General features: G+C 46.2%; 1 protein-coding gene and 1 long non-coding RNA gene across 3 annotated transcripts; one reads left to right on the top strand and one right to left on the bottom strand.

Annotated features, from left to right (window-relative positions):
- Positions 1–2,851: 2,851 nt before the first annotated feature.
- LOC129549037 (uncharacterized) lies at positions 2,852–7,755 on the bottom strand. 2 transcript variants are annotated; one of them, XR_008684436.2, is made up of 3 exons: positions 7,649–7,755; positions 6,106–6,250; positions 2,852–5,037 (listed from the first exon to the last, which is right to left on the bottom strand). It is a non-coding gene; the product is annotated as an uncharacterized LOC129549037 (long non-coding RNA). The 2 variants fall into 2 exon arrangements; XR_016036404.1 differs by having other exon boundaries at positions 2,852–5,363; positions 6,160–6,250.
- KCTD14 (potassium channel tetramerization domain containing 14) lies at positions 6,946–14,172 on the top strand. The gene is made up of 2 exons (XM_055416062.2): positions 6,946–7,073; positions 11,963–14,172. The coding sequence occupies exons 1-2, from the start codon at positions 7,005–7,007 to the stop codon at positions 12,623–12,625; spliced, it is 732 nt and encodes a 243-aa protein (XP_055272037.1). The 5' UTR covers positions 6,946–7,004; the 3' UTR covers positions 12,626–14,172.
- The last annotated feature ends 12,345 nt before the right edge of the window (positions 14,173–26,517 follow it).

Below are 26,517 nucleotides of genomic sequence, written 5' to 3'. Positions count from 1 at the left end.
AGAGAAAGCCTGAATGCAGCAATGAAGACCCAGAGCAGTTAAAAAAATAAATGAATGCATAAAATTAAAAAAAAATTGATTGTTGTATAACTCAGATACAGAGGAATGCACCCAAGTCATTTTCACAAAATGTAAACACGCCTGTGTAGCCATTACCTGCTGCTGCTGCTGCTAAGTCACTGCAGTCGTGTCCGACTCTGTGTGACCCCATAGACGGAAGCCCACCAGGCTCCCCCATCTAGGCCATGACAAAAACATAACTCAGGCTCTCAGAAGTTCCCCATTTGGTGACAATGATAATTTTAAAGAGGAAAGTAGACAGGGTCTGAGAGCAAAGGAGGAAGGAAAGAAAAGATCCTCCCAGGTGCCAGTTGACTGATATGTGGTCCTGGAAACACAGCAGGAGACCCGCTCTGTCTGTATTAGCACCAGCTGTTGAACTGGCCTACATGCAGAGCTCCAGGATACACAACCGGTGTTCAGAATCTGCCCTTGGGAACTTGGTGAGCCATGGGCAGCCCTGCCAAGAAAGGCAAGGAATTGGCTGTTTGGAGAAGATCACAGACCAGGTAGGACTGGGCTGAGAGCCTGACGGCAAAGAGGAAAGAGAATTGCTTCCGGGCTGTAAGGGCCTGGGAATGCTTGGTCCCAGGGGAGTGGCTGCCACAGTTACTATTTGTTCCCCCACATTTCTGTTTGTCCAAGAATGATTCATGTAGGTTCCACTGATCAGTCCCTCCTTCTCTTCCCTACTGTGAGCTGCTGTGCCAAGGACAGAGGGGCACTGGGGGACATGCACAGCTGTGATGCTAGGGAGACATGAGTCTGAACCCCAGCTCTAGGCTGTGTGACTCTGGAAAATTTCATTCCCTCTCTGACTTCAGTCAGAGAAATGGGACAATAACCTCATGCAATAGCTGTGAAGAGGAAATGAGATAAGCCACATAAAATGCCTAACATTGGGCAGGCACTAAAAAAATGCTTGCTCACTTTTCTTTGTCCTTTCTCCATTTAATAAATATTTATCTGGGGCCTGGTGTAAAGCAGGCAGCTTTGCTAGGTGCTGGAAAGAGAGTGGTGAATAAAACCAGTATGGAGACCGGCTCCTGTTATGGAGCTTAGACTCTAACAAGAGAGAGACATTCAATAAACAAACATATACACGTTGTGAAAGAGAAGCACAATGTGTTATGAAAAAGAACATCAGGATTTCCGTGGTGACACAGAGGATAAGAATCCCGCCTGCCAGTGCAGGGTACATGGGTTCGATCCCTGGTCTGGCAAGTTTCCACATGCTGCAGAGCAACCAAGCCCACGTACCACAATTACTCAGCCCGTGCTCCAGAGACCGAGAGCTGCAACTACTGAAGCCCATGCACCTAAAGTTTTTGCTATGCAACAAGAGAAGCCACTGCAATGAGAAGCCCGTGCAGAAGGGCCGCAGCTAGAGAACAGCCCTCGCTCTCCACAACTAGAGAAAGCCTGCGTGTAGTAATGAGGACCCAGCACAGCCAAAAATAAATTAATAATAAAGAAAGAAAGAAAGCAGTGTGTACATGTCAAAAAAAAAAAAAAAGAATATCAGTGGTGATTTCCTTCCAACAGAGTGGTGAAGGAAGGCCTCTTGGGAGAGGTAACACTTAAGCTAAGACCTTAAAGGATGAGAATGAACCAGGCGTTTTGGAAAGCAGGACACAAAGTGGGAAAATGGCACAGATTTTGAAGCCAGATATGGATGGGTTTCAAATCTTGGGTCTACTACATAGCAGCTGTAGGACTTTAGGTAAGTCCCTTTACCAGTTGGGGCCTCAGTTTTATCTTCCTTAAAATGGGCTAAAAGCACTTTACAGAATTGTGACAATGAAACCCAACTGTGTACATCAAAAGCCCTGCCTGGAGTCTCAGTAAAAATCAGTTCCCTTCCTGTACCAGCTCTTGATTAATTGTTGAGCAACTGGCATAGAAATGATGCATACATGCATTTAACGCACGCGCGCACACACATACAGACGTGCAGTACATACACACCATCAAAAACACACACAGGCAGGACACAGGTACCTCCTCAAACTGGGGATTCAAGGAGAGGTCCATGAAGGGACTCTGCAGAGATATGGCAGGGACTGAGGAGAGAAGCAAGGAATAGTGCAGTCCCTCAGGGCAGCTACCTGTGGGGGCCTGAAAGGAAGACAGTGGTTACCAAAACCACAGAGAGGGTGTAGAGAGGGTGCCTGAGGGACACAGCTGACTCACAGGGACCCGGCAGGGAGGGAGCCGGGGAATGAAGAGTCTGATCCCACCTCCCTTTTCCCTCTGATCTCCTCTTGACCTCACAGTGGCCAAACTCAGATGCAAGCTGGAGGGCACAGGTATTGTATGGCATGCTCAGTGACTCAATCGTGTCTCTTTGCGTCCCCATGGACAGTGACCCACCAGGCTTCTCTGTCCGTGGGGCTTCTTTGGGCAAGAATCCTGGAGAGGGTTGCCATGCCCTCCTTCAGGGATCTTTCTGACTCGGGGATGGAATCCACATCTCTTTTGTCTCTTGCATTGGCAGGCGGGTTCTTTACCACTAGCGTCGCCTGAGAAGCCCTCTGTTCTTTACACATGATTTCTTTTTAATTTTTAGAAATTTATTTTTATTGTGTTCTATTTGTTTGGCTGTGTTGCTCAGCTTTCGGGATCTTAGTTCCCTGACCAAGGATCAAACCTGTGCCCCCTGCAGTGGAAGCCCAGAGTCCTAACCACTGGACTACCAGGGAATTCTCATGACTTCTTTTTTTAAAAAAATAAGAAATACTTCTAGACAGAGTTCAGAAAAGAAAGAAAGCAAGCAATGAGGGAAGGAAGGAAGACAGGCCCTTGTCCAACAACCAGTACCTGACACCGTGATTGACACATAGTAGGCCCTCAGGTATCTGTTTCCCCATCTCTAAAGGGGAATAGCACTACCTGCTGTTTGTTCTGAAGATGAAATAAAACTCTCAAAGAACCTGGCCCAAAGTCAGACCAGTCCGGTTCAGTCATGGACCAGTCTATAAAGACCTGGATATTCCTCAAAGGGCGTAGGGCGGAGGGAAAGGAAGAGGGTCCTTGTGGGTTGGCAGGGGTCTCCGCCACCGCGGAACTCACAAAGGGAGCCTTGTGAGGGAGTGGTGGCAGGATGCTTCGAACGACAGCTGGGCCCAGGGCTGCCAGGCCTGGGCTGGGCTGGGTTGGGCATTCTGCCACAGGCGGCCCTCTGAGGGCCCTTTCATCTGAGTCCCAGCTGCCACTTGGCTGGCTGGCCCGAAGCCCAGCAGCCTGGAGAGGAGAGGGGTTGGCAGCTTTGTCTCAGGAAGAAGAACAAAGAGGATAGTAGGGGGAAGCAGTGCTTGCTCCTGGATTCAGGCCAAAGGGAAACAAGATCCAGTTCTAGGCAACACCAAGGTACTGTTTGAATTCCTTTGTTGCCACAGCATTAAGCAAGACAGTTTCACAGAGTTGGTCTCAAACGATATCCCAACCCCCACCACGTTACAGGTGGATAACTGAGGCCCAGAAACCAGCAGGGACCTAGACAATTTTACAAGTAAACGGCTGAGCCACAGCTGGAAACCCAGTCAGTCTCTTGTCCCCTGGTGCTGAAGGATTCTGAAAGAGGCACTTCACTTCTGGAACCCCTGGGGTTCTCATACGTAAAATAGAGGTGTTAATTCCTATTTTGAATGGTGAGGGTCAAATGTGCTAATGGATATAAAAGGAAGAAGAGGGCTATTTGACTTGGGTCTTAAAGGCTATGTAGAAGTTTTCCAGAGAGAAGGAGCTGGTGAGGAAAGGCATTCTGAGCACAAGGAACAGCATAAACAAAGTTCAAGAAAGTATAGGAATGTAGATTGCTTCAGGGCAGCTGGAGCTGGGGGAGAAACCGGAAATGGGGCCCAGGCTTCTTGATGCTGTCAGAAGTGCCCACTGCCCCTCCAAGTGTCCAGCCCTCCTTTCTGTGGTGATGACCTTTCGGAACTCAGCCTCCCCATGGAATCATCCTGGCCCATGCAGCTGATCAGCCCTCTGGGAGGAGTCAGACAATGTGAGGAGAAGGGGCTTCATGTGCTGGGCAGAGCCTGCCTGGCCCATGGGAGGCTCCCTAACCCAGATGTGGCAGGCAGGGAGGCCTGCTTTGAGGAAGTCACAGCTGCCTCCCCATGGTTTAATCCTGTTTGCAAGTGGTAGTATTCAAGGTATACACTTGTACCCAGTGTCTCAGTCCATCCAGGCTGCTATGACAAAAATACTGTCAAATTGAGTGGTTTATAAAGAACCTTTATTTCACACCATTGTGGAGGTTAGGAAGTAGAAGATTATGGTGCTGGTGGATCTGGTGTCTGATGAAAGCCTGCCTTCTGGTTCATAGATGGCCATCTTCTTTCTGAGTCCTCATATGGTGGAAGGAAGGAGCCAGAGAACTCCCTGGGGGTCTCTTTTATAAGAGCACTAATCCCATTGTTTCATGACTTAATCACCTCCCAAAGGCACCACCTAACATCATCACATTGATGATTAGGTCTCAATGTGACTTTTGGAGAGAGACAAATGTTCAGACCACAGCACCCAGATACAAACCAATTCTTTACAGTCACAGAATTCTGGAGTAAGAAAGACATGGAGTTTAAGCTTGGTTCTGTCAATTACCAGCTGTGTGGCCTTTTGGCGATTCACTGAACTCTGAGCCTCCTCGGCTCCTTCATCTGCAGAGTAAGTCTAACTGCTTGGAAGAACTTATACAAGAGTCTGTGTTCAGTGTGGGTGCTCAACACATGATCATTTTCATTTCCCTCCTTTTCCTGGCACAGCTGACCCCTCTGCTGGGAGGAGTCCCTGGCAGGCTTCTCTCAACAAAGCTCTCCCTGCTTCAAGACCCAGCTTCCGGGCCACCTCTTCCATGAAGCCTTTCCAGATCCCTCAGACTGGAAAGCTGACTTCCTCTTGGGTTGCCTTGTGCTTGGCCTATGTTATCGTGTTGTTTTGCTCTTTCATACTTTTTCATGTTCACTGCAACTAGTGATATAAATATGTATTAAGAAAAACATTTCTTATTTAAAGATTTATTTGCTTGTTTTGACTGAGCTAGGTCTTCGTTGCTGTGTGGGCTTTTCTCGAGTTGCAGCAAGCAGGGGCTACTCTCTAGTCGTGGTGTACACAATACGCTGCAGTGACTTCTCTTGGAGCACAGGCTCTAGGACATGAGGGCTTCAGAAGTTGTGGCTTCTGGGCTCCAGAGCACAGGCTCAGTGGTTGTGGCACACAGCTCAGCTTCTCTGTGGCATGTGGAATCTTCCCACATCAGGGATCAAACCTGTGTCTCCTGTACTAGCAGGTGGATTCTTTACCACCAAGTGCCACCAGGGAAGCCCAAGAAAAACATTTCTTAATCAGTAATTTCCCCTCTCTATTTCTATCCCACTCGTATGGAATAACCAACAGCAACATTCACTGTGTATCCTTCTACACTTCTCTGGGTACACTTTTCACATGTATGTGCTTGTGCTCAGCCGTGGCCGACCCTTTCGACTGTAGTCTGCCAGGCTCCTTTGTCCATGGGATTTTTCAGGCAAGAATACTGGAGTGGGTTGCCATGCCCTCCTCCAGGGGATCTTCCTGACACAGATATTGAACCCACATTGCCTGTGTCTCCTGCATTGCAAGTGGGTTCTTTACCCACTGAGCCATCAGGGAAGCCCGTATGGTCACATAAATAGATAGAAATTTATGTGAGGTTTATGTTTATGTCTTTACTGAATTCCCATAATATACACTGCTCTGATGCTTATTTTTAATTTCTTAATAAATCATGAGGGGCTTCCCAAGTGGTGCAGTGGTAAAGAATCCATCTGCCAATACAGGAGACACAAGAGACACCCAGTTTGATCACTGGATCGGGGAGATCCCCTGGAAGATGACATGGCCACCCACCGCAGTACTCCCATTAGGAGCCTGGCAGGCTACAGCACATGGGGTCACAAAGAGCTGGACACGACTGAAGTGACTTAACATGCATGCTTGCATGGGTTTTGGGGAAGATAACTGAGACAAAGTGCCGTTTTCATCACATTGTATCAAGGATACGCATTATCATCATAATTTGACTCATGCTGTTGACCTGATCACCTGAATAATCACCTGGCAAAGCTGTCTTTGTCATTTTCTCCACTCTTCAATCCCCTTCTCTTTCCATGCTGTCCTCTTTGGAAGGTCACCATGCAGGCCGATACTACAGAAGAGTTATTCCCCACTTCATAAGGATGATGCTTTTTTTTTAATAGTTATTTTTAATTTTTTAAAGTTTTATTTATTTTTGGCTGCCCTGGGTCTTGGTGGCTGTGCAGGGTCTTTCTCTAGTTGCTGGGGGAGGGGGCTATTCTCTAGCTGGGACGGGAGGGCTTCTAGTGCCCATGGGCTCCAGCAGTTGTAGCTCACAAGCTCCAGAGCACAGGCTCCTAGTTGTGGCCCCTGGGCTTAGGTGCCACGGGGCAGGTGGCATCTTCCCGGACCAGGGGGACCAGGGATTGAACCCAGGTTCTCTGCATTGGCAGGAAGATTCTTTACCGCTGATCACCAGGATTATATTTTACCAGCAAAATAACCTACACAACAGGTGCCTAGCATGTGCTGCACTTTCAGCAGCTGATCTGAGGTGAATAATCCACTCTCTCTCCCCCGAGACTCACTTTTCTTACCTGTAAAATGGGTGTTTCTCATCTTTTACCCCCAGGACTGTAGTGAGTGGACAGTGTGGAAGGCGTCAGTGTCAGTTCCCTCTCCCTTCCCCATTTGGTTGTCCAGCAACCCAGACAAGAGAGGGGCAGTGACCAGCCTAAGGTGTCACCGCAAGGCCGCCAACTGCAGCCCAATCAGGGCGCTCACCACACCCTGGGTAGGATTCCGCCACCCCCGGGCGGGAGCCAGGTGCACTTCTGCCGGCCACAAGTACCCTGCACGGGCCGGCACCCGCGGGGCTGGGGGAGATGAGCCTGACCTCGGCGCCCGACTCCCGGCCGAGCGGCCGGGCCGCGCCCCCCGCGGGCCGGCGGACGGTGAGTGCGAAGCCCGCAGCGGGCGTGCAACCCCGCCCCGTCGCCCTCCCTTGCCTCACTCCTCCCAGGGCCCTCTAAGCCTTCCTTCCCCTAAGCAGGTCTGGGTTCCCCTGCTTCGGACGCGCCCCTCTCGGCCTGCGGCTGGGGACTCTCCAGCTGGGCTGTTCCTGCGGCTCCGATCTCTCCTGCTGCCCCGGGTCTCGGAGCCGGTTCCGGCTCAGTCCAGCCGCTGCTGGCTGCCCTCTTTCCGGCTTGGCTGCCTTTGTGTCTCCTCCCTGCCTGCTTTGTGTCTCTTCTCGCAGCCCCTCTGGCTTGCCCCTCCTCCTTCCCTGCCCCACCCCTCCCGCTGGTGGGAGAAGCCCCCACTGGGGGCGGGCCCGAGTATCGTCCCCTCACCCCCACCCCACCGCACCCCTTCTGCAACCTGGACCCCTGCCTTCTGGCTGGCTCCTGACTCTTCCTGCTTGCCTGTTTCCTCCCAGAATTGGCGGGGCCGGGGTGTGGAGGAGGGAGTGTGGACCAAAGGGGAGTATCAAGAAAAAGCCCAGTCCACTCTGGTATCAGAACATTCTCACCTCGCCCGGGCTAGGTGCCATCTCGAAGACTTGTAGGAAGGGAAAGCAGACCCAGCCGTGGGGTGACTATGGCATTTTCCAGTCAGGTGATGACAGCCTTATTGTTGTTGGCTGTTGACATAGTCACCTGGTCAGAGGCGTGGCCACCCAAGGTGCCCAATAAATGTCTGAATTAATTACCAGAAGAGGGAGGAAGCCTGAAAGGGCGCCTGATGCGAAGCAGGGCAAGACTGGCCTTTATTAGAACCCCAGGAGCTCCTGTGAGTCAGTGCTGAGGGTAAGTGCTGTTCAATTCAACAGACACATTGAGCAGCCCCCTGTGCTGAGCCCTGTAGTATGTACTGGTAACATGAAGATGAATCTGGGAATAGTCCTCCCTTAGGAGCCTTCCCCAGTAGTGGGGGATTCAGATGAAGCAATAAAATTACAAGAGAGAGAGAATTACCGTGACGAGGGAAGTACATGGGCCTCTGAAATCACAAGCAGACAACCCATCCAGAAAATTCCCAGAGCAATTAACTTGAAGGCTGAGTGGGCTGACTGACAGGACCGTGGGTGGTAAGCGAGTGACGTCCTGCGGACAGTGGGGCCCAGCGTGCTCCGGTTGGGTCGGGGAGGGAGACCAGTAGGTGGCTCTGGTAGTTGATTGTCAGGGTTACAAAGGGCCTTGTAAACCTTGTTAAGGAGTCTAGAGTTTACCTTTAAGGAAATGTGGGATCACTGAAGTGGTTAATGCAGGTAGTGACTAGATCAAATTTGCACATCCGAGAAACTGCTCTGGCTTAAGAGTTGAGACTGGATTGGGTGAGGACATTCCAGGGAGCCAGGAGCTGTGGATCTGACCAGGCATTTAGAATCTCCAGGATTTAGTGACTCATTACCTGTGTGTGGGGAGGTTGAGGACATGAGCAGAGTGCAAGATTACAGTCTAGGTTTCTGGCTCTGAGACAGGATGCAGTGGGGAAATGTCCAAGTTGTGGTGTGGGGAGAGATCTTGGGGCTTGGGGACATATGACTGGAGATGTCCCTCTACTGACTAGACTAAGAGTGACGTAAGGAAATGTATGAATGTTTGGTGGGGTTAGAGTTGGGCCTGTCTGATTCATCCCTGTGTACCAGCACCAGCCTGGTACCCACATTTCCCCAGTTGATGCACACAGGTCAGGCTTGCCCATCGAGGAATGCTTCAGCAGGGTGACTGGGTAGAACAGGTCGGGAGGAGGGGCTGTGAAGAAGGGCTGGTAGTCTAGAAGAGGGATGGGAAAGAAGTCTTCATCTGCTAGAAACGAATACAGCAGTATTCATGGATGACGTAGGAGGTTTGGGATTCCCAAAGAGGTTTGGCATTTTTAGAAAACAAGGAGGGAAAAGGGACAGAATTAAGAAGCTTGGGAACAGGGCCCAGGTCTTGGGTGTTAAAGAAATGGGGGTGAAGATATCAGGGCAGGGGACTATTTTGTTTAGTATCTGGAAATGAGCTTCAGAAACAACATTTGAATTGATTGGATTCATTAAACCTTCAGAGCTGAAGAGACTCAGAGTTCTCTTCATCCATTTTGCCTCCCTAAGTCATGGATGACTAAGCTTAAGCTCAGCGTGGCTCAGATGGCAAAAACAGTCTACCTGCTATGCAGGAGACCCAGGTTCGATCCCTGGGTCGGGAAGATCCCCTGGAAAAGGGAATGGTAACCTATTCCAGTATTCTTGACTGAAAAATCCCATGGATGGAGGAGCCTGGTGGGCCCCAATCCATGGGGTCACGAAGAGTCGGACATGACTGAACGACTAACACACTTAAGCCAGGAGAAAGAAGTGAGGTGCCCCAGGAACATAGCTAATAACTTGGCAGCAGTGGGGCTGGGTGTTGGGAGGGTGGGAGGAGAGCACTCATACTGTCCTGCAGTCAGACTGACACGGATTTGATCCCAGCTGCCACTTCCCAGGTGGCGCTAGTGGTAAAAAACCCACCTGCCAATATAAGAGACAGTTCAATCCCTGGATCAGGAAGATCCCCTGGAGGAAGGCATGGCAACTCACTCCAGTATTCTTGCATGGACGGAGGAGCCAGACAAGACTGAAGCAACTTATAACACAGCACAGCGACTTTCTCACTTCCTCACTGGGTGATCCTTCTTTCTGAGCTTTCCTTGCCTGTGACGTGGGGATGTTAAGAGCACCTGTGAGCTTTCAGTGGTGGAGGAATGAGGAGAATCCATCACCAATCCACTCAGGGGTTAGAGTCTGCAACTTCTCATTTAACTGCCTGCTTTACAGAACCACCTTTGGGTTAACCAAACACACTTGCCAAGGAGCCTGGAGGTTTATGGGAAAAGGAGAGAGTCACAGGTCCTGGGCTTATTTTTCTCAAGGCTGAATTGTTTGGCTGCTGTCAGAATGCATCCTCTTTTCTCCCCTCTTCATTCCAGCTAGCATAACTGTCCCTTGGTAGGAACTGTTGCTATGGCAATTTGGCTTTTCCCCCGAAATCTGGCTGCCTTGAGCTCTCTTAATTCTGGTACTTTAATCTTAGAGGTAGAGCCCGCAGACAAGTTGAAAAAGAAGTCACACCTAAATCAGACTGACGGACATTCCTATACCCCTGGCCCTGCAATGACCTGTAGTCAAGTCTCCAGTTTGGAAAGCCAGCTCCCCCCACAACACTGCAGATCTTTTCCACACCAACAGCCATCGCATCCCCTAGGAGACCTTCCCTGACAACCTCCAGCACTCGTCCATGGAAAGAGCCAATCCCTTTTACCTTTGAGTCGTCCCCCTCAGCACCTACACATTGAAACCATCTGTCTCCTTCTCTCCTCTGTGAGCTCCTCAAGGGCAGGAACTGTGTCATGTTCATCTGCTTAAGAAAAGGCTTGGATGGAATAGGTCCTTCCTACATTTTGTTGGATGACTAGGAAATGAAGAGTGGAGGTGTTCGACGGTTGAAAATTAACTTCTGTGATGACTAAGTGCAAGCTTCAGGGTAAATCAGATCTGAGTTCAAATCCTGTGACGTTAATAACTGGTTGATCTTGAGCAACTTTAACCTCACCTCCTTAAGCCTTAGTTTCTTCATCTGGAAAATGGGGGTTTACTACGTTCTTCACAGGATTGCTGTGAAGGTGGAGTTAGTAACTTTGCACAGTTAGTAGACCATGAGGGGAGGTCCGCTTGTTCCTCATTGTTCCAGCTGCCTGACTCAAGTAGGTGCATACAAGCTTAATTGAATGGATTTTAAATGATGAAAGGTGTTCAGGAAGCTGGTTTGCAAGGATAATAACTGATGTATCACCTATGTGTAATAGTCACTAATGGAGTATTCGGGTATTTTTGTTAGGTCTGTGGGGCAGCACTTAGTATCCCCCAAATGAGGCCTGACCCTCAGTCTCTTTTCAAGTCCCTGTCTGTGTTGGCCTGTGGGCGTCTCCAGGCAGATACTGCGTGGGTCTTACCCACATTCTTAGTGCTCAGCCTGAGAGAAGAGGCCTCTAAAAATTCCAATGAACAGCTAAATCTAATTTATGTTTGCACCATACGTTACCATTTATGAGGCAGTTTTACACCTGTTGTATTTGGTTTTACTGACCTTGTCTCCACCAAGGATATTCCTGTTATTTAATCCCATGGGCCCTTATTTTGAAAAAGTACTCATCAAACAAATTCTGTTTGTTAGTGTCATGCCAACTGCTAGCCAGAACTTCTGATCTATATGAAATAAGAATTTTTATCACCATTCCCAGCACAGGATGTGGACACACAGTAAGTATCAAAGAAATGATTCCTGGATTGAATTCATGTATGGTTTCTTTAACCTTTCTAAAAGGTCAAAAATGTATTTCTCGCTTTTCCCGATGCCTTAAAAAAAACAAAACAAAATTATGTCATATATCTAAGCATTCCTGTCAGGAGCTCATGTATTTACAAAAGCTCCAAATCCTTATTTTATGAATAAGGAATCTGAGGCCTAGGGAGGGGAAAAGTCTTGCCACAGGCCACACACTTTAGCAGTATTGTCCCTGAAACTTGCTTCCACAGCAACTTCCTCCATTAATATTATGTGACCTAAATGAGAAAATTCAAATGCTTGAAATCGGTATTCTTATCTCAAACCAAAATATTTCCCTTCCTTAAAATGCCTACTCTCTGTAGCTATACAGCATAAATAGAACCCCCTTCTGTAAGATGGACATTCCAGTAAGCTGAAGCCAATTCTTACAGCTCCCCTAAATTCTGTAGGGTATTATTCTTTGGATGAAAATGAATCATGAGCTCCCTGGAGGTGGCACTGTTGGTCACTCTGCCTCTTGTGTCCCCCAGGAATCTCCAGTCGTGGAGCTGAACGTAGGGGGTGAGTTCTATACCACCACGTTGGGCACCCTGAGGAAATTCCCAGGCTCAAAGCTGGCAGAGATGTTCTCCAGCCCCGCCAAGGCCTGCCTGGATGCCGAGGGACGCTTCTTCATCGATCGCTGCGGCACCTACTTTGGAGCCATCCTGGAATATCTGCGCAGTGGGCAGCTGCCCACCCAGCACATCCCGGAGGTGTACCGTGAGGCTCAGTACTACGAGATCAAGCCCTTGATCAAACACCTGGAGGACACGCCACAGATCTTTGGTGAGCAGGTGGCGCGGAAGCAGTTCTTGCTGCAGGTGCCAGGCTACAGCGAGAACCTGGAGCTCATGGTGCGCCTGGCGCGTGCCGAGGCCGTGGCGGCGCGCTGCTCCCGAGTCCTGGTGTGCCTGGTACGGAACGAAAAGGAGGATGCAAACTGCGCAGACGCCCTGCGCTCCCTGGAGGCGAACAAAAGGTCAGTGGTCAAATTCGGGCCTTGGAAGGCAGCCCTGGATATCAGTGACCTCCTGGACTGCCTGAACATGGACATTAAGGCCCAAGGGTACCAGGTATGCTATTCACACAACAGTCCGTTACCAGCCAAGGTCTCCGACTACTTCTATACGTTCAGCTTCAGCTGGTGGTGATCCCCAGGGGCCGGGGCTCTTTGTTATGGGCTGCGGTGGGAAGTATGAAATTAAAAGTTGCCTTAAAGAGCCATCTTTCTTTAAATTAGAAACAAACAAACAAAACAAAACAAAACAAAAAACCCACGACAGGAGTTCCCTAGTGGTCCAGTGATTAAGAATCCACCTGCCCAATGCAAGGGACATGGGTTTGACCCCTGGTCCGGGAATATTCCACATGCTGCAAGGCAACTAAGCCTGTGGGCCAGAACTACTGAGCCTGCCGCTCTGGAGGTCTGCTCAGCAACCAGAGAAACGGGCACAATGAGAAGTCTGCCCACGAAAGCTGGGGAGTAGCCCATCCCCCAGCTTCCCACAACCAGAGGAAGCCGGTACACAACGAAGACACAGTGCAGCTGAAAACAAACAAGTAAACTTTAAACAGAAAACCAAGTAGACATAAAAAACTTCCATGGTGGTCCAGGTGAGTTTTGCCACCAAATATTTGTTTCCCTCTTGGGGTTCTTTCCATCCACTGCAACTGACTCCATTGTACTTGCCTCCTGAGGTCCAGCTGTTTCCTCTTTAAAGTCTCATGTACCTGCCAGACCCTTCCCTGAAGTCTAACAGCAATGTGGAGATGAGTTGGAATGTTTCAACAATGCTTTGCCTGGAGATGCAGGATGACAGCAGAAAAGTAATAGGATGTCATGAATCTAGACAGTCAGATCTAAAAATGTAATCCAGCCAGCCTCAGCTTGTGGTCCAGTCTTCTAGGCCTGGTGTCTGCCTTCATGAGGAAGATGCCACGTTAGTACTTGGAGTCAGTGCTGCTCAGATCTTCTCTCCTGGGTGCGTGAGTGTTGGCTGCTGAAGCCTCACAAGTGTCCTCCTCTGTAGACCAGCAGTTCTCAAAGTGTGGTTCCTAGACCAGCAGCGTCTCCAATACCTGGGAACTTGTTAGAAATACAGATTCGCTAGTCCCTACCTCAGACCTACTGAATCAGAAACTCTGGAAGTCTGCCCAGCAGTCTGTTTTAACAAGTCTTCCAGGTAATTATGATGCACCCTAATTTTGAGACCTGCTCTAGGAAAGAATTGCCATCTCACTTGTGTGGAGGTTCAGAAGACTGATCCCTCACCTCAAGGAGAAACAGGTCTGATGTGGTTCCTATTTTAGAGCTCCTTGTGGGATCAGGCTGAAGTCAGCCTTTGCTGGACACCACATTCCTGTTTAGTGGTCTTCGACTTTGCCCTGCTTCACTCACTCCGCTTCACTTGAGAACACATCCTCACTAAGCCACTTAAACAAGAGACTCTCTCAGGTTCTACGTCTTAACCAAAGACATTAGGTAACTTTAAGGAAGAAACCTTCATCCTTCTCCAAGTTCAGGTCTGGTGTAGATGGCCCCCATTCCCTACCTAGTTTGACTACCATCCTGGGTTCCCTGGGACTGAAGGTCAAGTTTAACTGCCAAGCTGTAAGGAATTAACACTGAATCAGGAAATTTCAAATTTAAACATAAAATTTCAAAAACAAAACAAACAAAAAAAACCCATAAAATTTCTCAGAACATAGTTATTTTCAGTGAGCATTTTAATTCAGTAACTGCATCTGCTTATATATATATATTTTTCTCAAAGCTTGTTCTGTATTTTTCATTTTTTTGTATTTAATATGGCTGACAGTTTAAAGTAGAAAAATTCTAAATGTCTATTTGAACTTAATGTCATGAATTAATTCAACATTATTCATAAAGAGCCAGAAAAACATTCCTACCCTTTGATCAGTAATTACACGTCTGAGATTTGATTCCAGAAATACACTCTGCTCCATAAGATCTAAATAGGATTGCTTAAAATCTCACTTTTATGAATTATGGAAAGATCAGTGTCCTCCCCAAGATTTCTGCACATACCAAGAGGGCCTGTCTTCCTATGGTCAGTTCTGGTTCTCTGCTTCTGCTAGATTCATTCAGCACTGGGATCAACTAGATTTATTAACCTGTTGTGCTGTCCTACACAATGCTTACCCAGAGTTAACACTCAAATCTTTTCCTTAATTTTTACAGATGCCACTTGCACCAGCTATTTGCTCACATAACAGGCAAATAAAGAGAAGGGAGTTTACCACACAGAAATGCAAACAACTTCAGATTTAATATTGGGCATATCTATTCTTAAAAGTGTCTTAGTCACCCTATCACTAGAGGCTTTTCACTAGTAGATTGTATTTGTTTTCTACTCTTTCTTTCCTCCCTATTCCTGCCATGCTTCTCTCTGTGTGTGTGTGCTCAGTATGTCCAACTCTTTACAGCCCTGTGGACTGCAACACACCAGGCCTCCCTGTCCCTCACCATCTCCCAAAGTTTGCCCAAATTCATGTCTCTTGCATTGGTGATGCCATCTCATTCTCTGATGCCCTCTTTTTCTGCTGCCCTCAATCTTTCCCAGCATCAGGGACTTTGAAACCCCAATTAAAAAATGGGCAAAGGATCCGAATAGACATTTTTCCAAAGAAGATGAACAGATGGCCAACAGGCACATGAGAAGATACTCAGCATCAGTAATTATTAGAGAAATGCAAATCAAAACTGCAATGAGGGACTCCCTGGTGGTTCAGTGGTAAAGAATCCACCTGCCAATGCAGGAGATATGGATTTGATGCCTGGTCCAGGAAGATTCCAGAAGTCGAGGGTCAGCTAAGCCCATGCGCCCCAACTACTGAAGCCCAAACACTCTAGAGCCTGTGCTCCACACGAAAAAATCTGCTGCAGTGAGACGCCTGTGCTCCACAACTAGAGTAACCCGTGCTTGCCACAACTAGAGAAAAGCCCATGCAGCAACAAAGACCCAGCACAGTCAAATAATTAAGTTAAATTATTTTTTAAAAAATCCACAATGAGACATCACCTGAGATCTGTCAGAATGGCTGTCATCAAAAAGACCACAAATAACAAATGCTGGCACAGATGTGGAGAAAAGGGAACCCTCACACACTGTTGGTGGGAATATAAATTGGTGCAACTCCTATGGAAAATGTTATGGCAGTTCCTTTAGAAACTAAAAATAGAACTATCATGCTGCTGCTGCTGCTAAGTCGCTTCAGTCGTGTCCAACTCTGTGCAACCCCATAGGTGGAAGCCCACCAGGTTCCCCCGTCCCTGGGATTCTCCAGGCAAGAACACTGGAGTGGGGTGCCATTTCCTTCTCCAGTGAGTGAAAGTGAAAAGTGAAAGGGAGGTCGCTCAGTCGTGTCCGACTCTTAGCGACCCCACGGACTGCAGCCTACCAGGTTCCTCCATCCATGGGATTTTCCAGGCAAGAGTACTGGAGTGGGTTGCCATTGCCTTCTCCAAGAACTATCATCCGTCCGTCCGTTCCGTCTCTCAGTCGTGTCCGACTCTATGTGACCCCGTGGACTGTAGCCTCCCAGGCTTCTCCGTCCATGGGATTCTCCAGGCAAGAATACTGGAGTGGGTTACCGTTTCCTTCTCCAGGGGATCTTCCCGACCCAGGGATCGAACCTGGGTCTCCCGCATTGGAGGCAGATGCTTTAACCTCTGAGCCACCAGGGAAGCCCAAGAACCATCATAAGACCCATCAATTCTATTCCAGGGTATATAATCTGAAGAAAACAAAACATGTGTACACCCCAATATTCATAGCAACGTTATTTACAATAACCAAGATATGGAAGCAACCTAAGTGTTCAATAGATGAATAGATACAAAAGATGTCTGTGTGTCTACACACACACACACACACACACAATTGAATACTACTTAGCCATAAAAAAGAATGACATTCTGCCATTTACAACAATCTAGATGGACCTAGAGGGTGTTATGCTTAGTGAAACCAGTCAGACCAAGACAAATACTCTGTTAACACTTGTATCTGGAAGCTAAAAACTAACACAAATATATATATATAATAAAACAGAAACAGACTCACAGATACAAAGAACAAGCTAGTGGTTACAAGTGGGGAGAGGAAGGAGAAGAGGCAACATAGGGGTATGGGATTAAGACATACAGTCTACTATATATAAAATAAGTAGCAGATATATTGTATGATACAGGGAAACGTCATTATTTTGTAATTACTCTAAATGGGGTATAATCTATAAAAGTATTGAATCACTATGCTGTACACCTGAAACCAATATAATATTGTAAATAAGTATACCTCAATTAAAAAAAAAAAACAAAAACCCATCTCTGTTCATTTGTAGGGGTATATATATCCTTGCCTGGAGAATCCCATGGACAGAGGAGCCTGGTGGGCTGCAGTCCATGGGGTTGCAAAGAGTCGGGAACGACTGAGCGACGAACACTTACACTTACATGAGACTATTTGGGCTTCCTTGGTGGCTCAGTGGTTAAAAATCTCCCTGCCAACCCAGGAGACATAGGTTTGATTCCAGTGTCAGGAAGATCCCCTGGAGAAGGAAATGACAACCCACTCCAGTATTCTTGCCTAGGAAATCCGATGGACAGAGGAGCCTGGCGGGCTATGGTCCATGGGGTTGCAAAGGAGTCAGACACAATTTAGTGACTAAACAACAACATAAGACTTTTCAGATTTGCTGGCATTAACTAAAGAAAATTACAGCCGGAGGAGAAAAACTTAAAACTCATTGCCAAATATAACTGCCATTATAATCCAAAGGAAAAACACAGGGTGAAACCTTTGAGAGTGCCCTCATGAAGACATCCTAGTTCATAGCACTGTGTCAGGTTTTCAGGTCTCATTGTTTTCTTGGAGCACATTTTTTTTTTTTTCTTCTGCTTATTTTCCTTGTCTTCCCTGGCCCCTTTCCATTCATTTTTTTCCCTTTTCTGCTGTGCTTAGTGTCCTGGAAGGCCCATCTCTAGGTACTGCATGCTCAGGCCCCTTTCTGGTTGGTCAAAGACTTGGAAACTATGACAGCAGAAGACTGGGGACAAGAAGACCTGGGATGTTGGTATAAGGATGAATGTCTTGGAATGGTGAAAACATTTGTGTTTCCTATGAATGCCCACCAGAGGGCACCCATTGTAGACGAGGCTTTTTGAAAAATGAAGGAACATAACAATCCAACCTCTGCATGCCAGTCAGCCTCTTTCCCCAGTTCAGTGGAGTCATGAGAAAGGCGGCCATGATGGCAGGGGTGGAGTCTGTGCATGGGCTCTATGGTATAGACTTCTCGACAAAGCCGATGTAGTCAGTGATGAATGTGCAACAGCAGAGGCCAACACTTGAGTCCCTGATACAGTATTATTCCCACCGGCGGACTAGATACTTGATGGTAGGTTGATAGTCCTGCAGATCAGTTAGTTGTACTGAACTGTAACAAACTGTTGGGAGAAATGCTGGCATCACTAAGCAAATGGCATGGACAGCTTTGTTTGAGGATGTTTGCAAAGCTGCTTAGGGTTAGGGTGCAGGTTTATTTCATCGTTGTTGTTGTTCTTGTTTAGTTGCTAAGTTGTGTCCAGCTCTTTTGCAACCCCACGGACTGTAGCCTGCCAGGCTCCTCTGTCCATGGAATTTCCCAGGCAAGAATACTGGAGTGGGTTGCCATTTCCTTCTCCAGGGGATCTTCCCGAATCAGGGGTCGAACCTGGATCTCCTGCATTGCAGGCTGAGCCACCAGGGAAGCCCAATAAAGCTAGTATCACCCTCCAATCCTGGAGACATTTCATGGTGATTAAAAAAATGCCTCCCAGGGGCTTCCCTGGTGGTCCAGTGGCTAAAATTCTGTGCTCCCAATGCAGAGGGCCCGAGTTTAATCCCTGGTCAAGGAACTATGATCCTCCCATGCCACAATTAAAATTAAAAGATCCTCCATGCAGCAATGAATATCCTGCATGCTGCAAATAAGACCCAGCACAGCAAATTAAAAAAAAAAATGTCTCACACTGGGTTCAAAGGCAGATTTGTTCCTGACTAGTATAATAAAAGGAAGTCGGGGGAAAAATATAAAGATACTGTCCCCTTCAAAGGGCAGGTTTGCTAGCATTCCCTCTTTTAAGATTGAGGGTTTCCTAAACTCAGTGTCGGAGACGGCAATGGCACCCCACTCCCATACTCTTGCCTGGAAAATCCCATGGACGGAGATGCCTGGTGGGCTGCCATCTATGGGGTCGCACAGAGTCGGATACAACTGAAGCGACTTAGCAGCAGCAGCAAACTCAGTGTTCTTCATCTGTGTTGCAGATATACTGTGCATGGCATTGACCTGCATCACCCTTATGGTGTTTAAAGGTCAGGGGGAACCAATACAAACATAAAGTTCATGCTGTCTGCTACACTGGGAATAATAAGCTGCCTAAATCCATTTGGGCTTGTTGTCTCCTTACCAGCTGATTCTATGCAGTTTATCAGCTTAGGGACTCTCTAACCATATGACAACTTCCTGACCCCCAAAGCTAATACCTTAAGACTATAACCATTAATTCTTTCTCATAGACTATAGGCAGTTTTTCTGGTTTTATTTGGTCTCACTTATGTATGCACTTTTCACTTTCATGCATTGGAGAAGGAAATGGCAACCCACTCCAGTGTTCTTGCCTGGAGAATCCCAAGGACAGCGGAACCTGGTGGGCTGCCATCTATGGGATCGCACAGAGTCGGACACGACTGAAGTGACTTAGCAGCAGCAGCAGCAGCATGCATCTGTAGTCAGATGGTGGCTCAGCTAGGGTAGGGCTGATCTTAAATAGCCTCAGCTCCGTGAAGTTGGCTTTGTTCCATGTGGTCATTCACTCTCCAGCAGACTGCTGTCTGGAGAACCCTGACTAATAACAGCTAACTGTAATGTTGCTGCCACCCTACCGTTCATGGATACCTTATTCATTTTCATGGTATTTCACACATTGGTTCTGACTAGGAAGCTTATTTTATAATGAAAAAAAATATAGCAAAGAAGTTTCTTGGTCTTGCCAGGTATCCCATCATTCAGATGTAGCTATGATTTATAAAAAAGAAAAAGGTGTAACAAGCTTTTGCAGACTTAATTGTGGGAGCTGAGAGACAACACATTATGAGTTGGGAAGCTGTCTTACAGGTTTGTGGTATATGCCTCATGTCAACAACTAAAATATGTACTGTTTCTTCCACTGTTAGAATACATGATTCCAGAACTGAGAGGTAGGAGTGGTTCTTGTCACTTTTACATATAATAACTCATTTATGAATTCTTATGTTCAGGGGATTTGGAGTACTTAGTCCCCAAAGGAGGAGTAGTTTCACTGAAGAACAGAGTCACTGTTCCATTACATTGAAACATACCATGACACTGCCCTGGTCATTTTGGGCTCTTCTTGATGAGCCAACTGGCAGAGATAGAATTACTATACTAGTCTGAGTGATCGACTCCAATTTCCAAGGGGAAATTGGGTTGATGTTATACAATAGGGGCAAGAGAGACCTTATTTGAAGCCCAAGGGATTCACTTGGGTGCCTCATTGTATTTTCATGTACGGTAATGAAGGTCAATTCTTCGGCGATCAGCTTTCTTCACAGTCCAACTCTCACATCCATACATGACCACTGGAAAAACCATAGCCTTGACTAGACGGACCTTTTTTGGCAAAGTAATGTCTTTTGAACTGTGGTGTTGGAGAAGACTCTTGAGAGTCCCTTGGACTGCAAGGAGATCCAGCCAGTCCATTCTAAAGGAGATCAATCCTAGGTGTTCATTGGAAGGACTGATGCTAAAGCTGAAACTGCAATACTTTGGCCACCTCATGCAATGGGTTGACTCACTGGAAAAGACTCTGATGCTGGGAAAGGTTGGGAGCGGGAGGAGAAGGGGACGACAGAGAATGAGATGGCTGGATGGCATCACCGACTCTGTGGACATGCATTTGAGTGAACTCCGGGAGTTGGTGATGGACAGGGAGGCCTGGCGTGCTGTGATTCATGGGGTCGCGGAGAGTTGGACACGACTGAGCGACTGAACTGAACTGAACTGAATGAAGGTCAAAGGAAAATGTCATCAGTTCAATATAGTTTTTCATTTCAAAATGAAAGCAGAATATTCTTGTTTTCTATACCAGTCTGACCTTGGCTTCTCAACTTTGTTCCCATCCTTTCTTTCTGTTTGCTTTATGCAGTTTACTCTCAATATGAACTGAATTCCCTTTGTTTTTCTAAGTGCACCAAACTCCTTCCTGCAGGCTTGTATCTAATAATAACAATGATAATCCTTTGTATCAATGATGTATAAATAATAACGATGATAATCCTTTGTATCAGTGATGTATAAATGATTTCCTGTCTCTGAAATTGGGACATATCTTAAGATTGCTGTTGGCCAATTGTTCATGTGTAGACTGGGTCATGGGGGCTCAGTGGTAAAGAATCCACCTGCCAATGGAGGAGATGTGGTTCAATTCCTGGGCCAAGAAGATCCTCCGGAGAAGGAAATGTTAACACACTCCAATATTCTTGCCTAGGCAATCCCATGGAGAGAGAAGGCTGGTGAGCTACAGTCTGTGGGGCTACAAAGAGTCGGACACAACTAAGCAACTAAACAACAACAATATCAGCAAGACTGGGTCATAGCCATTCATGTTGCCATCACTTCAATTGAATTGTATGAGTGTTGTTTTTAATTGTCATTTATGGTATCTTTAAAAACACAGCAGGATGACCTAGGATACAGATTTTTGTCTAAAGAAGTTTATGTCAGCTATTTTCAGTAAGTATACCTAAATCTAAGTAGTACGAAACCACTGTTTTTAATTTCAGCATTTTTTGTTAGTGTTTTACAATTGCTGGCAGCTTATTTTTGATCAAATATGGTAACAATAATAATAATAGCTTGGACTTCCCTGGCAGTCCAGTGGCTAAGACTCCATGCTTAGGCAAAGCAGGGCACTAGGGTTTGATCCCTGGTCAGGGAACTAGATCCCACATGGCACAACTAAGAGATCCCATGCCACGATCAGTAAAAAGTGAAAGTTACTCAGTCATGTCGGCCTCTTTGCGACCCCATGGACTATACAGTCCATGGAATTCTCCAGGCCAGAATACTGGAGTGGGTAGCTTCTCCCTACTCCAGGAGATCTTCCCAACCCAGGGATTGAACCCAGGTCTCCCACATTGCAGGTGGATTCTTTACCAGCTGAGCCACAAGAGAAGCCCAAGAATACTAGAGTGGGTAGCCTATCGCTTCTCCAGTGGATTTTCCCAGCCCAGGAATTGAACTGGGGTCTCCTGCATTGCAAGCAGATTCTTTACCAGCTGAGCTACCAGGGAAGCCCTATGACCAATAGATCCCGCACGCCACACAAAAAATCCCACATGCTGCAACAAAGATGGAAAGTCCCTCATGCTACAACTAAGACCCAGCACAGCCAAATAAATGAATATTTTAAAAACTAATAGCCACTAAAATTATTAAGGGCACTGTTTGCTAAGTGCCTTTCATTTCACCGGACATATTTGTATTTGTGGTAGTCTCTTCAGTCTGAGATGCCTTTCTTTCTTTCTGGAAAATTCACTATTTTAAAGCCAGATTAAAAATCATTTCCTCTGTAAAACTTCCCTGAGGCATCCTGAAGTTAGGTCTGTTTGAAGCACTTGGCTCTGTTATCCAGCACACTTTGCCCACTAATGATCAGTTTGGATGTCTCCCTTTCCAGTTAGACTGTAGAACCTTGAGGGTAAAAACCATCTTTTCAGCCTTTTGGACTCTTCTCTGACTACCATAGTCTTCTTTTTATAAGCACTCTACATTAATTCATTTCAAAGAATGAAACCACAAACATCTGTCAACTAAAAACTGGCACTTGCCAAGAGCATTTGCCAGTGACTGAACAACAAGGGCATTTGCCATCTGCCTGTGTTGCTGCAGTTGCTGACCTTTGACACTCCCTGAAGGGAGTTTAGGGTGGAGAGTCAGGCAGTCTGTGCTCCAGTAAAACTGGTGGGACAGCTCTTTTGGGCATGTTCAGGAACTGGTTTCATGATCCCAATTCTTGCATCTGATGAACTCCTTATCGCAAAATTCAGACTTAAATTGAAGAAAGTAGAGAAAACCAATAGACCATTCAGGTATGAACTAAATCAAATCCCTTATGATTATATAGTGAAAGTGACAAATAGATTCAAGGGATTATATCTGATATACAGGGTGCCTGAAGAACTATGGATGGAGGTTTGTGACATTGTTCAGGAGGCAGGGATCAAGACCATCCCCAAGAAAAAGAAATGCAAAAGGCAAAATGGTTGTCTGAGGAGGCCTTACAAATAGCTGAGAAAAGAAGAGAAGCAAAATGCAAAGGAGAAAAGGAAAGATATATCCATTTGAATGCAGAGTTCCAAAGAATAGCAAGGAGAGATAAGAAAGCCTTCCTCAGGGATCAATGCAAAGAAATAGAGGAAAACCATAGAATGGGAAAGACTAGATCTCTTCAAGAAAATTAGAGATATCAAGGGAACATTTCATGCAAAGATGGGCTCAATAAAGGAGAGAAATGGTATGGACCTAACAGAAGCAGAAGATATTAAGAAGAGGAGGCAAGAATATACAGAAGAACTATACAGAAAAGATCTTCATGACCCAGATAATCACGATGGTGTGATCACTCACCTAGAGACATAGATCCTGGAATTTGAAGTCAAGTGGGCCTTAGGAAGCATCCCTAGAAACAAAGCTAGTGGAGGTGATGAAATTCCAGTTGAGCTATTTCAGATCCTAAAAGATGATGCTGTGAAAGTGTTGCACTCAATATGTCAGCAAATTTGGAAAGGCCAGCAGTGGCCACAGGACTGGAAAAGGTCAGTTTTCATTCCAATCCCAAAGAAAGGCAATGCCAAAGAATGCTCAAACTACCGCACAATTGCACTCATCTTATATGCTAGCAAAGTAATGCTCAAAATTCTCCAAGCCAGGCTTCAACAGTACATGAATTGTGAACTTCCAGATGTTCAACCTGGATTTAGAAAAGGCAGAGGAATCAGAGATCAAATTGCCAACATCTGTTGGATCATCAAAAAAGCAAGAGAGTTCCAGAGAACTGTGTACTTCTGGTTTACTGACTATGACAAAATCTTTGACTGTGTGGATCACAACAAACTGTGGAAAATTCTGAAAGAGATGGGAATACCAGACCACCTAAACAGTCTCCTGAGAAATCTATATGCAGGTCAAGAAGCAACAGTTAGAACTGGACATGGAAAAACAGACTGGTTCCAAATCAAGAAAGGAGTACATCAAGGCTGTATATTGTCACCCTGCTTATTTAACTTATATGCAAAGTACATCATGAGAAATGCTGGGCTGGATAAAGCATGAGCTGAAATCAAGATTGCTGGGAGAAATATCAATAACCTCAGATATGCAGATGACACCACCCTTATGGCAGAAAGTGAAGAAGAACTAAAGAGCCTCTTTATGAAAGTGAAAGAGGAGAGTGAAAAAATTGGCTTAAAGCTCAACATTCAGAAAACTAAGATCATGGCATCCAGTCCTATCACTTCATGGTAAATAGATGGGGAAACAGTGGAAACAGTGAGAGACTTTATTTTCTTGGGCTCCAAAATCACCACAGATGGTGACTGCCACCATGAAATTAAAAGATGCTTGCTCCTTGGAAGAAAAACTATGACCAACCTAGACAGCATATTAAAAATGTGAGACATTATTTGCCAACAAAGGTCCATCTAGTCAAAGCTGTGGTTTTCCAGTAGTCATGTATGGATGTGGGAGTTGGACTATAAAGAAAGCTGACCACTAAATAATTGATGCTTTTGAACTGTTTTGTTGGAGAAGACTCTTGAGAGTCCCTTGAACTTCAAGGAGATCCGACCAGTCCATCCTAAAGGAAATCGGTCTTGAATATTTATGTGGAAGGACTGATGCTGAAGCTGAAACTCTAATAATTTGGCCACCTGATGTGAAGAACTGACTCAATGGAAAGGACCCTGATGGTAGGAAAGATTGAAGGTGGGAGGAGAAGGGTATGACAGGGATGAGAATGTTGGATGTTATCACCGACTTGATGGACACGAGTTTGAATAAGCTCCGGAAGTTGGTGATGGACAGGGAAGCCTGGTGTGCTGCAGTTCATGGGGTGGCAATGAGTCAGACACGACTGAATGACTGAACTGACTGACTGAATCCTTGCATCTCCTCATATCTAGAAAGCACTAAATCCCTCCGTGGTGATATCAGCTCCTTGTGACTAGCAGAAAAACTAGTCACTTGATTTGTTACTTGACTGATTGCAGTGAATTCCCCCTTCACTAAAATTTTATATATTGACCTTCCCTCCACTGCCTATTTGGAGTAGTCTCTCAGAGCTATCTGAGATGCTGTCTCTTGGCTTCCCTGGTGGCTCAGCTGATAAAGAATCTGCCTGCCAATGCAGGAGATGCAAGAGACATGGGTTTGATCCTTGGAACAGGAAGATTACCTGGAGAAGGAAATGGCAACCCATTCCAGTATTCTTGCCTGGAAAATTCCATGGACAGAGGAGCCTTGCTGGCTACAGTCCATGCGGTCACAAAGTGTTGGACACAACTGAACACACATGCCTTTTTCTCTTGGGCTGTAGTCCTCATTTTGCCCCAAATAAAACTTAGCTCACAGCTCCCAGGTTGTGCATCTTTTTAGTTGACACAGCTAAAGCATAATGCAGGATGTAAACCTTGACCTTAGATTTATTAACACCAGCATGTGAGCTACACTTTGTAGTGCAAAGTATTTCTGCATTATTTCATTCCACTGTCACTACATCTTTGTTGGGTTAGGTGTTACTGCAATTGTAGTTGAGGCTACTTGTTCATTAAGTGCCAGCTGTAGTGAAACAGGAGGGAAGGGGGCAGGGCACAACCTTTAAAATAATGACAATAGCTAAGAGTTCCCTGGTGGCCCAGAGGTTAGGATTCCAAGCTTTCACTGCTGTGGCCTGGGTTCAATCCCTGGTCAGAGTAATGAGATGCTGCAAGCCACATGTCATAGCCAAAAACCAAACAAACACATAAAAAGAATGACATAACCATTGAGGATGAGACATAAACTGGTTAGAACCAAGTAGGTCCAAGATGGCAGAAGATTCACCTTCCAGTAGACCTGGAGCCTCATTATATGTTCATTGTAGTACCTTAGCATCTGCTAAATGACACCCTTACAGGCACCATGGCAATTCTGAGCCCAACCATAAAAGATCAGAAAGTGGGTGGTGGCCCATTTCCTGGAAATTCCATCCCTTCCCCCAAATAGTTGGAATAATAATCCTCCCACTCATTAGTCTACGAGGTTACTCAGCCCATAAAAACTAAACACCTCATATTTCAGGGCCTCTCATTTTATGAGTGGACACACGCTCTGTCTGTGGAGGCTGTTCCTCCCAGGGTTGCTCTTGCCTTTTGAGACAGACCACATTCTGTTTATGGGATGTGTATTTCTCTAAATAAATCCACTGCTTACCTATTACTTTGCTTCTTGCTGAAATCTTTCTGTGCTGAGACATAAAGAACCTGAGCTTCAGTAAGTCCTGATATGAGGTGAGCAATTTTAACTGAAAGACAGTGGGTTCAAGTCCCACCTCATGGGTTCAAGTCCCAATCAGAGTTTTGGCTGGATTCAAATCTCATCTGAGTTGTGTGATCTGAAGCTTTGTTGCTTGATCCTTGGCCTCAGAATTCTTTCTACTTTCCCCTAGCTATCAGACGATGGCTTGATTCCTTAAAGGATAGGTAGCTTTTCAATAACTGGAGTGAGAGAGCAGGAAAAAGTACCCTAGGCCAGGAGAGGTTTGGAGGGGTGGCATACAGCTTTGTAAGCAGATCGGGTGAGGGATCCCTAGAAAAAGATGTAAGAAAAACCATTTTGACTTAAGCCATTGTTTGATCTAAGCCTGACCACAATGCTTGTCCTTGAACAGGTCTCAGTAATTAATTATCTTGAGAGA

This window comes from Moschus berezovskii, chromosome 25 (assembly GCF_049115385.1).
Source record: "Moschus berezovskii isolate FMDL1 chromosome 25, NW_MosBer_1.0, whole genome shotgun sequence".
NCBI lineage: Eukaryota > Metazoa > Chordata > Mammalia > Artiodactyla > Moschidae > Moschus > Moschus berezovskii.
Note: the sequence above shows the minus strand (reverse complement) of the source record. Positions and strands in the feature narration are given on the sequence as shown.

Excerpts from the sequence above, each read along its gene's own strand:
- KCTD14 (XM_055416062.2), top strand. The coding sequence starts at position 7,005 with ATGAGCCTGACCTCGGCGCCCGACTCCCGGCCGAGCGGCCGGGCCGCG. Across the intron at positions 7,074-11,962 it reads CCCCCGCGGGCCGGCGGACG|GAATCTCCAGTCGTGGAGCT; the intron begins GTGAGTGCGAAG and ends TGTGTCCCCCAG.